This window comes from Salvia hispanica, chromosome 4, assembly GCF_023119035.1.
Source record: "Salvia hispanica cultivar TCC Black 2014 chromosome 4, UniMelb_Shisp_WGS_1.0, whole genome shotgun sequence".
NCBI lineage: Eukaryota > Viridiplantae > Streptophyta > Magnoliopsida > Lamiales > Lamiaceae > Salvia > Salvia hispanica.
The window spans coordinates 6,956,247-6,967,993 of record NC_062968.1 but is presented as its reverse complement, the minus strand read 5'-3'; the positions used below and the strand labels follow the sequence as shown (position 1 = coordinate 6,967,993).

Below are 11,747 nucleotides of genomic sequence, written 5' to 3'. Positions count from 1 at the left end.
GTTTGGCGAGAATTGGGATATCGAGAGCGAAGGAAACGAATTGTGGTTTATAAAAAGCAGATAAGAAATAGGGTTTGTTTGTATAGATTTTGGTGCGATGGAGCTCGAATCAATAGCGTTTAGAATATGCTGTTGGAAATTGGCATATTATTGAGCAGATGGTAATTAATTATTTCAAAAAAATATATAATAATTGGATTGGATGAATGATGATAATTATTTGGACTATCGAAACCCTGATGGGCCAATATCTATTAGCTGGGCTCAAACTCATTAGGTAAGTAGTTTGGTATACTCCCAGCTCTAAATGTCCACGTATTCTTAATTGGCACGAAATTTTAAGAGGAATTATTAGTTGGAATAAGTAGAGAGAAAAATGTAGTTGAATCTTTTAATAAGGACCAATGAGAAAGTGATTTATTTCCAAATTTAGAAAGTAGACATTTTAATTGGGACAAATTAAAAATAATAGTTGAACATCTTGAATGAAGTTGAATATTTTAATAAGGAATACAACGTTGCACACGATCACCCAACCGTTATGGAGGGTTTTTTTTTATCGGTAGTCATTAGTTTGGAAAGTTAGTTAAGTAGTTAGTTATTTATTTGATTTAATTAGTTTATTTTGGAATTATGTTAATTGTTTTGAACAATTGTGTCGGGCCATTTAATGCTCCTCCCCGGGTTTTCTTAGTTGGTTATTTTTCGGGCCATAAGTCGAACCAAGTCGAACTAACCCTAGGGTCATTAGATTATAAATAGGCGTTAGTTATCTCTTCTTGAATCAATGAATGAATAACCAATTTCGCCTATCTTTTATTTTTATCGCTTTCTTGTTAGTTCCCCTAATTTTGCACGCGGTCGACATGATTCCGCCTCCCAGGACTTCGTAAATCCGTTTCCGGCATTGTGATAGGGGCAAAATCCTTATCATTGAATTAGTATGATTTACTTGGTTTCGGGCCTAGTTTTACCTAACTTTTGTCTAACTTTGTATAAATCCGTTGTTTTGACGAGTTTGTTGAATTTGAAGAAAAAAATACCTAAAAATGATGAATTCCATCATGGGTATGGGTATTTCGCGTGCATCATTTAGAGACCGATAGAGAAAGTTAAGATTATTTTAAAGAAATTGTCGATATAGTGCAAAACCAACGAATAATTGAGTTGGTCTGAATTAACCCAGCGGTTCCGTGACTTTCCGGCAGAAATAGAACGCTTTAGGAAGCCCGTTGATCTTTTCCAATGACCTTCAGAATGTGCTAATGCAAGTCCCACGCAATTTTTAGAGAAAATATGGTGAGAGGGGTGGCGTAATAAATAAAGGCTGGTAGAAGTGAGAATTTTGGGCCTGCAAGCTGTTAATTAATGACAGACTCTGATTTTAGTTATTTTGTGTAACCTATAAATCGGTGCGGTTCCAGTTATAAATTTTGGCTGTAATTGTTTGGGTTATTATGATATTTCGGTTTGGTTATGAAAAGACTGAAGAAACAGTTTTAATAACAGTATGAACTTGATTTACATGATAAAAAAATAATATTACGTAATTAAAATTGATTTTTAAATATAATTTTACTCAAACCTTGATAATAAAATTGAAGTATATTTTTTAAATAAAAATAATTAGAATAATACTCACTCCGTCCCACAAGAGTATGCACTCTTTCCTTTTTAGTTCGTACCACAAGAGTATGCACTTGCAATTTTGGAAACTCTTTTTATTATTAATGCGGGGTGACTCATTCTCCACTTAATTATTTAATTACTTCTTTTTTCCACCTCTATCTTATTTTACCAATTATACGTTAAAATTTATATTAAACCAAAAATGCATATTCTTGTGGGACTGGGAGAGTAATATTTATTTTTTGAATGGAACCCTACCGGAAATTATGGAATTCATAATTAGTCGATCGGTAAGGATACAAACATAATAAAGTTTGACTTAAATTCATTAACTTCGCATGTTCGTGTCATGTGAAAATTTTCAACCCTAAATTCCAACCTCTTTCATGCAATAAATGTGTTCTAAGAGCATCTCTAACTATTTACATTAAATTCAAACCCATATTAGTGTAAATTTCCTATCAAATATGATTTTACTCTAACCATTTACACTAAGTTCAAACTTAAAAGAATATTATGTATTTCTTCCCACAAAATTTTTTTTAAAAAATTTGGTTTTGTAATAGTGCAAACCTTAAAATAGGTACTCCCTATGTTTAATAAAAATAGTTTTTTTTTTTTGGTCCGTCCAAAAATAGTCTCTATCTATATTTAGTAAGTTTTTCTCTCTTATGAGGTGGACCTCATTCTCCACTTATAATACTATTATTACTTTTTCTCTCTATCCCTCTCTTACTTACAGATTTTACATTAAAATCCATGTTATTTCCAAAGTTCCTATTTTTATGGGACGGATGGTGTACTTTTGACTCAAAAACTAAAAATGGGACTAGTTTTAGTGTACAATTGGAGATAGCTCTAACTCTTAAATAATTAAATAATTGTATAATGATTTATGATTTGCCCATGAATTTATTATTCAAGGATTTATGATATATCTATGAATCTACTATCTTTTATACTCCCTTCGTCCTAAGCAAGTTGGGACATTTCAATTTGGCACGGAATTTAAGAAAGAGTAAAGGTTAAAATTGGTTCTGAACATATGACCATTTTATCTTTTTGGTCCTAAACATTATCTTTTGGATTTTTTGGTCCTGAACATATGGAAATTTGATCATTTTGGTCTTCCGTCAACATTTCCGTTAAAAACTAACGGTCAACGGATTTAATCCCGATTTTGACCAAATTAAACTTTTAATTCTGATTTTTAACTCCCTAATTAATTCTTTAATTATTTTAATAAATATATTCTTTTAAAATTAGAATGAATCAATTCAATAACAAAATCAATTCAATGCTTTCGGTGCTACGCCACCACGTGGGCCGGCGACGGCTACTCCACGGTGGAGCTCGGCCGCACCGACGTCCACGCCAAGGACCCAAACTACGAAGAGCCCGATGAGATCGCCGCGAATTGATTCGAGCGAGCTCTGAATTTTCTGAATTTAGTGTTGATATGTTTTTCTCTCTGATCGTCTCTGTGAATTTAATAAAAATCGTATTTTTTGTGCCTACTGTTGTTCCTGATTTCTCTTCTTTTAGTTAAATTTGGGGATTTTGGTGGTAAAGTCTAATAAATAAAATTGGAGACGAATCCATAGTTGAAAATGCAATTTCTGAATTTTTGATGAATCAATCGTATTTTTACGGCTTAGAGCGATTCCAGCGAGGGGTGAGGATTCGGTGACGACATCGGTAGGTTTGGAGTCTTCTCGGTTGTGTCGACAGAATTGGGGATTTGCTCTTGTGGGTGAAGAGGAGAGGTTAAGAGAGAGAGAGTTTGACCGATGTAATGGAGGGAGTAGTAATCTGCCTCCAGCAGTCGCCGGTGTGAGGGCGACGGGAGCTGGGGAGAAGAAGTCGACAGGTTCGCCGTTTCTAGAATCGGAAGAAATAAGGGTGGGGAGAGAGAAAGGGGTTCGCCTTGGGATTCTCTAATTTTAAAAGAATATATTTATTAAAATAATTAAAGAATTAATTAGGGAGTAAAAAATCAGAATTAAAAATTTAATTTGGTCAAAATCGGGATTAAACCCGTTGACCGTTAGTTTTTAACGGAAATGTTGACGGAGGACCAAAATGATCAAATTTCCATATGTTCAGGACCAAAAAAATCCAAAAGATAATGTTTAGGACCAAAAAGGTAAAATGATTATATGTTCAGGACCAATTTTGGCCTTTACTCTTTAAGAAATTGACATATGTAGTAAAAGTTAATGTGGAGAGAGTAAAGTAGATAGATAAAGACATAGTTAAGTATAAGAAAAGATAGAGTTTTTTCTTAAAAAAAGAAGAAGAAATCATTCAATTACATTAGAATAATCCAAAAGGAAATATGACTCAAATACGTTGTGACAGAGGAAGTACTATTTATGTAGAATTTTTATCACGATCCACTAAAATTTATGACTGCATTACATTATATTTTCCACAAGCAAAGTAGGAAAATGATTTAATTATTTATAGACAATCACTTGCAAAACTATGTGGTATATTAAATGGAGTATAAGGTTGAAACTTTAGTGGGTCGATTACTTACACATAGTTCCAATTTCTTTGTCAGATTCGCAGAGATGTCACCAAATCTTACATAACAAACAATTTAGGCAACTTCATTCGATTCCAATCTTTATTCATGAATAAGTTTGCATTTTATAACAATCCCAAATCTCATTTTCCAATCTTTATTTATGCATAATAAACATATTATCTCATTTTCCACTCTTTATTTATGCATAATAAACATATTAGGCAAATCTCATCAAGTGTTGAAGCGATTGAATGGAGTGAAATGTAAAATGTTCCACCTTCATCTCCTCACCATTGACAACCTAAATTCCCCACTCAGTATCAGTAGATCTACAGCATAACAAATTAGAGATAAATTAATTGCAATTACATACTAAGAATGAATCCTCAGCCTTTGATTCTCATCTTCCATGTCATACTAAACTTCTTCCCTACAGGCAGCTCCAACCCTCCGATCTCCACCATAACATGCTTCCTCTCCCCCACTGCTTCTGCCTCCATCGCCATCCGATGCTCCAATGTGCTCACCTCCGCTGCAGAAGCATCCGCCACCGCCCTCCCTTCCACCTCAACTTCAACGGCGCTACTAGCAGCGCTCCCCTGTAACCCAAGCACAACCACTTTCCCCACAATCAAACCCTTATCTACCGCGAACTCGCCTTCTCGAACCTTGGACCACACCTTTACCTTGCCATTACTCACCTTGGCATACAGCTCTACATAGGTCGATGTCCCTGCCGCCACCTTCATCTCTGGCAGCTCGTCGTCGTCGAGGAAGAGCCTCCCCTCGCACTTGCTTTTCTTGGCCCCGAGCGGGAAGGCAACAACTAGTGTGAAAGGCGTGGTTCTTGCTTCCTTAGATATCAACCCTCCCTGCTGCATTGGGATTATGGCGTTTTCATACAAATGCACGTTGATAGTATGTAGCGGCGCATCCAGCACCACGGGGCTCAAGTCTTTCGACGCTATCACCTTTGCAAGATCGAACATGTCGTACCAGCTGCCTGGAGGGAACACTGCCTCGACCGTCGTCTTGTTTGGTTCAAGAACAGGGGACACCATCACATTGCTCCCAAGAAGGAATTGGGTGCTTAGATCGTATAGTTTGGCCTCGTTTGGGAAGGTGAAGAACAATGGACGGGCGATGGGCGCGCCCGTGGTGTGAGCCTCGTAGCTGAGCGTGTAGAGATAAGGCAGAAGCTTGTACCTCATGCCTAAAGCGTTTCTTGCTGACTCTGCAACTGACTCCCACTGGTAAAGCTCTTGTCTAGGAGAGTAGAAGTTTGCATGATCTCTTGAGAAGGGGTAGAATGCCCCGAGCTCGATCCAGCGATTGCAGAGCTCCTCCGTTGGAGCAGGGTAGAATCCACAGATGTCTGACCCCACCATTGGAACACCAAATATGCCAAAGTTGAGCATTGTGGAGATTGAGTACTTCAAATCCTCCCATGTCCCCTTGTTATCCCCTGTCCAATGTGCCGCGTACTTCCCTGAACCGACGTAGGTGGAGCGCGATAAAATGAACGGGCGCTTCCCCTGCAGCCCCTGCAGCGCCTTGTGGGTGGCGATCGACTGTGAGAACCCGTACAAACTGTGAGCATCGTACTCCAACACACCATTGTAGTGATAAGCACTCGTTGCGATGGTCTTGTAGCCTATAGGTGCTTGTATACCCGATGCATTGATCTTGTAGGGCGGGTCGTCCCACCTTGTGGAGGTGATGTTCTTGCAGTCGAGGCAACACTCCCAGCCCGGTCCTGTCCCGTTGGGGCAGATCCTGTCGTGTGGGATGGTGCACAGGCCGTTGCAGAAGTTGGAGGCCTCATTCATGTCAATCCAAAGGCCGTCAACAGGAACAAGCTCGTGGAAACGACGGACTTCATCGCCCCACCACTGGACTGTCTTTGGGTTGAGGAAGTCAGGGAAGTTGACAGCTCCGGGCCAGACTTGGGCGAGGAAGGGCTGGCCGTGGTACTTGATGAAGACGTCGCTGGCAAGGCCGCGCTGGTAGACGCCATAGGTGGTGTTGACGCCGATCCCAGGGTCTATGATGACAATATACTTCATGCCTTGGGCATGGATCTTTTCCAAAAAAGCAAGAAGCTTGGGACGGGGGTAGTTTTGAGGGTTGAGAGTGAAGTCCTTGTGTCCGTCCATGTGATCGTCATCGTTCCATATCACGTCGAGTGGGATCTTCGCTCTCTTGTAGCTGTCGACGACGTCTTCCACAACTGATAAGTTGTGGTATCCCCATCTGCATTGATGGAAACCTGTATAGATCGGACTAATAAATAGTTTGCCATATAAACCTGGACCAAAGCTGGCTGAGTCTGACTTCTTTGGCATCAATGAATATGTAGGCTAAGCCCGTGCGTTCAATATATAAATGTTTGATTTTTCTAGGTTCAATCATACATTCATACTCATATTAAATTAGCATTTTTATTTCAAAAAACATCATCTAGAAAACGATGCTCAGATGATTGAAAAGTGATAAATTACATTAAAAAGATTGAAGAGATGAAAATATGCATGATATAGAAACTGGAGAAAAATAAATAAATTTTGGAAGCATCATGACATTTATGTAATTGACCAAAAAAGAGTAAGCAGTTCTCTAACTTAAATCATGTGTACATATTTGTCATTGACTGTATTCAATCCTGAAACCATCCCACGCAAACTTTGGAGACAGATAAGTAATTAGTGGTTACTTATAAAAAAAATTTGTTCCAATCGTTCTACTTATTAAGAGAGGTAATACTCAAATTGCGGTACTAACTTCTACTGGTCATGTTTAGCTAAGGTCTAACGAATATTTGGCTAAATATCTCATATTTTGACCGATATGAATTTTAAGAAATTGTTTATTTTTATTGGTAAAAATAAGTAGAGTAGATTCTACTTTTATATACTCCCTCTGTTACAGTTAAGACGACTTTTTTTCTTTTTTCGCACTTGTTTTAGAAAAATGACAATAAATAGTTAAAGTTGAGAGAAATTAAATCAAGAGCGACAATAATGTAGAAGAGACTCTAACTATATGGAGTATTCTCTATCTTAATTTACTTTTTCTCCACGTTAACTATTTACTACTATCATTTTCTCAGAATATGTGCGAAAAAGAAATGAGTCAATTTAATGGGATGGAGGAGTATTAATCTTATACGGTTATACTAATAAAATATAAGTGAGACTAGATTAAGTGTATTATAGGTACATTATGAAAAATAGTACTCCCTCCGTCCCACAAAGATTGTCCCATTTTTCTATTTCGGGACGTCCCACAAAGTTTGTCTCATTTCACTTTTTACCATTTTAGGTAGTGGGCCTCATATTCCACTAACCTATTCCTACTCACATTTTATTATAAAACTAATATATAAAAGTAGGATCCACATTCCACTAACTTTTTCAACTTACTTTTCATTACATTTATTAAAACTCGTGTCCGGTCAAAGTGGGACAATCTTTGTGGGATGGAAGGAGTACTAAAAAGTAAAATTGGGACATTTGTTGTATTAGTCCAAACACGAAATAGGAGTATGAGATTATTTAATAGGGATTTGAGGGAGTAATTTACTGACTAAATTAAAGACGCGATGAACAAAAAACAGAGACGGGACAAAAAAACACTGACCGAAAGCCCAGTAGGGCATAGGCGCCGGGCGGCCAACAAAGGCGGTGTACTGATCGACGACGGCGAGTGGCGTGGGGCCAGAGAAGAAGTAAAGGTCGAAAACACCCCCAATTACCTTATACGTCAACGAATCTCCCCTGTAGAAAACATCCATCCCGTTACTGTTGAGCAGCAGAACCGCGTGAGCGCTCGCTTCTCCACCATCATTCCTCACCTCCATATACACCGGGTGGGACCCGTACAAATCCACATTCAGATTAATCGCCGATACATCCGTGGTGTACAGAGTGTACGGATCGTTAGGGTACAGCTTAATCCCGTGCGGCTGCGTGTTCTCCCCCAGTCCATACAGCGAACCGTTACTCGGCAATTTCGTCGATATTTCTAGATACTGCTCTTTGAACACCAAATCGCTGTACGGATCGGATGCTTCCGCGCGTGAGTCGAACAGAATCTGGCCGTTGGATCTGCGTGAAACGGAGAAGCTGAACGGATCGCTAGTGTACGCGAAGATAAGCTCCTTTCCCGCGTATTCCGACGCCTCCAGCTTCCTCCCGCGGCCGAGCGCCGGCGGCTTCTCCCGCGGCAGCAGATTGTACGGAACCTCCCACCTCTGCTTCTCCGCGTCGGTGATGTGGACTCTCAAACGGCTACCACTCTCGTGCCTGTCGAAATCGTAATTAATTAATTAGCTCATAAATCCGACGAAAATCGAAATTGAGTAGGAATGATTGATTAATTAGAAAGCTTTACTTGACGGAGAGCTTAAGTTGGGGGATATCGGCGCCGTAGATGTTGTTTTCCTGTTTGAGCTGAAGTAAGCCGACGAGGCCACCATTGGAGGATTTTTGGATGGAAACCAAGCGGTAGCCATTACCAATTTTTTTCGGAACTGTATCATCAGCTATGGCTGAACTGAGTAAGAATATCAGCAAAAATGTTGGAATTGCAGAGGAAGACGTGAAGGAGATGGACATTTTGGTGGTGTGGATATGGTGGAAAGTGTGTAGGGTTTATATAGGGCGAGGATGGCATGAATGCGTAGGTATGGATGGATTAGTCATGTGATGGCGTGGATGAGTAGAGTTTGGCGTGATTTGAAGAAGAATGCCTTCGTTTACATGTGACTTGTGTTTTTTATTTGGTTTTATCGGAGCATTTTTTGGCTGCGAGTTTTCTGGAATAATATCATGATTGATAACAGTGTTTAATTGATTTAAGGAAGGCATGAAATGTTGTCTTTTGTAGCTATTGAGGCCATATGCAGTCGCATGTAATGGCTAAGGTTTCTAATGCAGTCTCATTAGAATTTAGATATAGATTAATTTTTAAAATGAACTAAAATGAAAAGAGATACTAACTATGTTCATCACATGGAGTAGTAACAGTAGTACTCTTCTAACATAGTTGAGTTGTTTTTGAGTAATTTTCCTATATGGTAATAATCAATCCAATTTTTTTTTTTCCTATTTCATTCTCTCTATTTTATTCATTTTTTTTTTAATTTTATTCTATCTAATATTTCCTCTATAACTTTTCTCTCCCTCCATTTTACACAATAAACATTTTTTTTTAAACTCATGCAAAAAGGAACGTCTCAATTATAGTGGAATGGAGGGAGTATTATTTAAGAATGATTGGATTTGGTGCCCCTTTTTCGTGTATCGACCCTTGATTTATTGATTAGGGACATTGGTTAGTCCTCTCTATGTCCACGATTAATTTGATATCAATTTTCTTTTTTTGTCTGTCTATAATTAATTGACACCCTTAGTTTAGACTACTTTTAGTAATAAATCCCAGATACCACTAACTTATTATAATTATATTTTATTATTATAAAACTATCATATAAAAGTATGATCCACATTCTACTAATTTATTCTACTAATTTCAATCTACTGTTTACTATATTTGTTAAAATCAGTGTCATAGTTAAAAGAGCTCAATTAGTTGCGGACGGAGGAGGAAGTATACTATTTTTTATTTTATTTAGTATTGTGATCATGGTTTTTGAGATTTAATGCAATTTCTTTTTCACTCGAAGTCGACGGCCATGGGCCATAGCAGAGTTCAAAACTACATAATTTTGATTTTATTCTAATATTTTAGTTTTATTGAATGTATTTACAGGCGTATATTGAGGCCGTCTTCCATTTGGTTTCGTGAAGAACGGAAAAGTGCAGGCTACAACTCAAACTGCATGGACTGTCCAACCTTTAACATAGACGCTTGATTCTGATTTCTTTGAAAATTTGATGATAAAAGTAATACTCCATGTAAAAAACATATCTGTCCACGTATATTTAGCTTCAACCTTACAAGTAGTAGTACAATTACAATTTACAATACTACGAGTTTTATGGAAATGTAAAAATACTGCAACCTCAATCAATGATGATTCTTGACGATTTGTGTTCAAGATCCTCCGAGCATGAACACGATCTCAGCACCATTATAATAATTATTTTAAATATTGTCTTATGCATGGTATTTGAGTTACATAAGTAATAAATTCCACGATCTGAGCACCATTTTACAAGTTATGTTACATTACTTCGTACTCAGAACATCCACAATGGGGCGGAGGATAGCCCGCCCGAAGCATCCTCCCCCCAATCGTCCACCACTGCAGGTGGGCGGACGATGCGCTCTCCTTCCTCCGCGTCCGCGGACGATCAGCCGATTTTTGCATCCTCCACCCATTGCGGGGGTCCTGACGATGCAATGCATTTTCCTTTTCTTTACTAATTTTTTTTTTATATATTTTCTTCTATATATATCACCAATATTTTTTACTTCATTTCACACCTTTCACTCCAATTTCTCTCTAAATTCAAGAATGAATTCCGGCGATTTTCCGTATTAGCAAACATAAAATATAAAATATAAAAAATAAATATTGACAATAGGGTGTGCCTTTTATTTGTTGTGTTTTTATATTTATGTTGCTAATTGATATATTTGCAAACATAAAAAAAAAAATACAAAATACTACTCCATCCGTCCCGCTTTAGCAGTCCCATTGACTTTTCTGCACTCGTTTTGTGAAAATGATAATAAATAGTTAGAGTGGAGAAATAATAAAGTAAAAAAGAGAATAATGTAGATAAGACTCTTCTCTATATTATTCTCTTTTTTACTTTATTATTTCTCCACTTTAATTATTTATTATCATTTTTACAAAATAAGTGCAAAAAAGTCAATGGGACTGCTAAAGCGGGACGGAGGGAGTAGTAGTTAAAGCTATAGGGTGTTCCACTGCAGGTGGATGAGGGCGCCCCATTGTGGATGCTCTTTTTTATTGGATGGTTAAATAACTTTAAAAAAGAGAATAATGTAGATAAGACTCTTCTCTATATTATTCTCTTTTTTACTTTATTATTTCTCCACTTTAATTATTTATTATCATTTTTACAAAATAAGTGCAAAAAAGTCAATGGGACTGCTAAAGCGGGACGGAGGGAGTAGTAGTTAAAGCTATAGGGTGTTCCACTGCAGGTGGATGAGGGCGCCCCATTGTGGATGCTCTTTTTTATTGGATGGTTAAATAACTTTAAATTTAAAGGTAGCGCAACAGAGAACTCGAATCTGAGACTTTTGGTCTCTACCGCTTGACCAACTCATATAGACACATTGTGGATGCTCTTAATTGAACTAACTCACACGAACACATCGTGGATGCTCTTAGTTAGTTTTGCATGCTTCCTTTCCAATAAAAGTTAGAGTAATGCAATCAATTATTGGTAGTTGAAAATGCAACAGTTGCTGAAATATATGCTGAATTCATTTAATTGCCATTTTCAGCGTCAGTTTGTGTCTGCTCTTACACTACCACTTCTTCTACCGATTGAAGCTGAATACGCTAAGAATTTAATTTGATACTCTTCTTAGCTTATTTGTCACGCCTACATCTTGTAGTTAATTAGAGATTCTAATTAAAATG

The 11,747-nt window shown here is 37.7% G+C and overlaps 1 protein-coding gene across 1 annotated transcript; it reads right to left on the bottom strand.

Moving 5' to 3' along the window:
* Positions 1-4,419: 4,419 nt before the first annotated feature.
* On the bottom strand, positions 4,420-8,894 carry LOC125224266 (alpha-xylosidase 1-like). Its single transcript, XM_048127642.1, has 3 exons — positions 8,555-8,894; positions 7,802-8,466; positions 4,420-6,431 (listed from the first exon to the last, which is right to left on the bottom strand). The coding sequence occupies exons 1-3, from the start codon at positions 8,776-8,778 to the stop codon at positions 4,549-4,551; spliced, it is 2,772 nt and encodes a 923-aa protein (XP_047983599.1). The 5' UTR covers positions 8,779-8,894; the 3' UTR covers positions 4,420-4,548.
* Positions 8,895-11,747: the final 2,853 nt, after the last annotated feature.

Excerpts from the sequence above, each read along its gene's own strand:
- LOC125224266 (XM_048127642.1), bottom strand. The coding sequence starts at position 8,778 with ATGTCCATCTCCTTCACGTCTTCCTCTGCAATTCCAACATTTTTGCTG. Across the intron at positions 8,467-8,554 it reads CAACTTAAGCTCTCCGTCAA|GCACGAGAGTGGTAGCCGTT; the intron begins GTAAAGCTTTCT and ends CGATTTCGACAG. Across the intron at positions 6,432-7,801 it reads TATGCCCTACTGGGCTTTCG|GTTTCCATCAATGCAGATGG; the intron begins GTCAGTGTTTTT and ends CGATCTATACAG.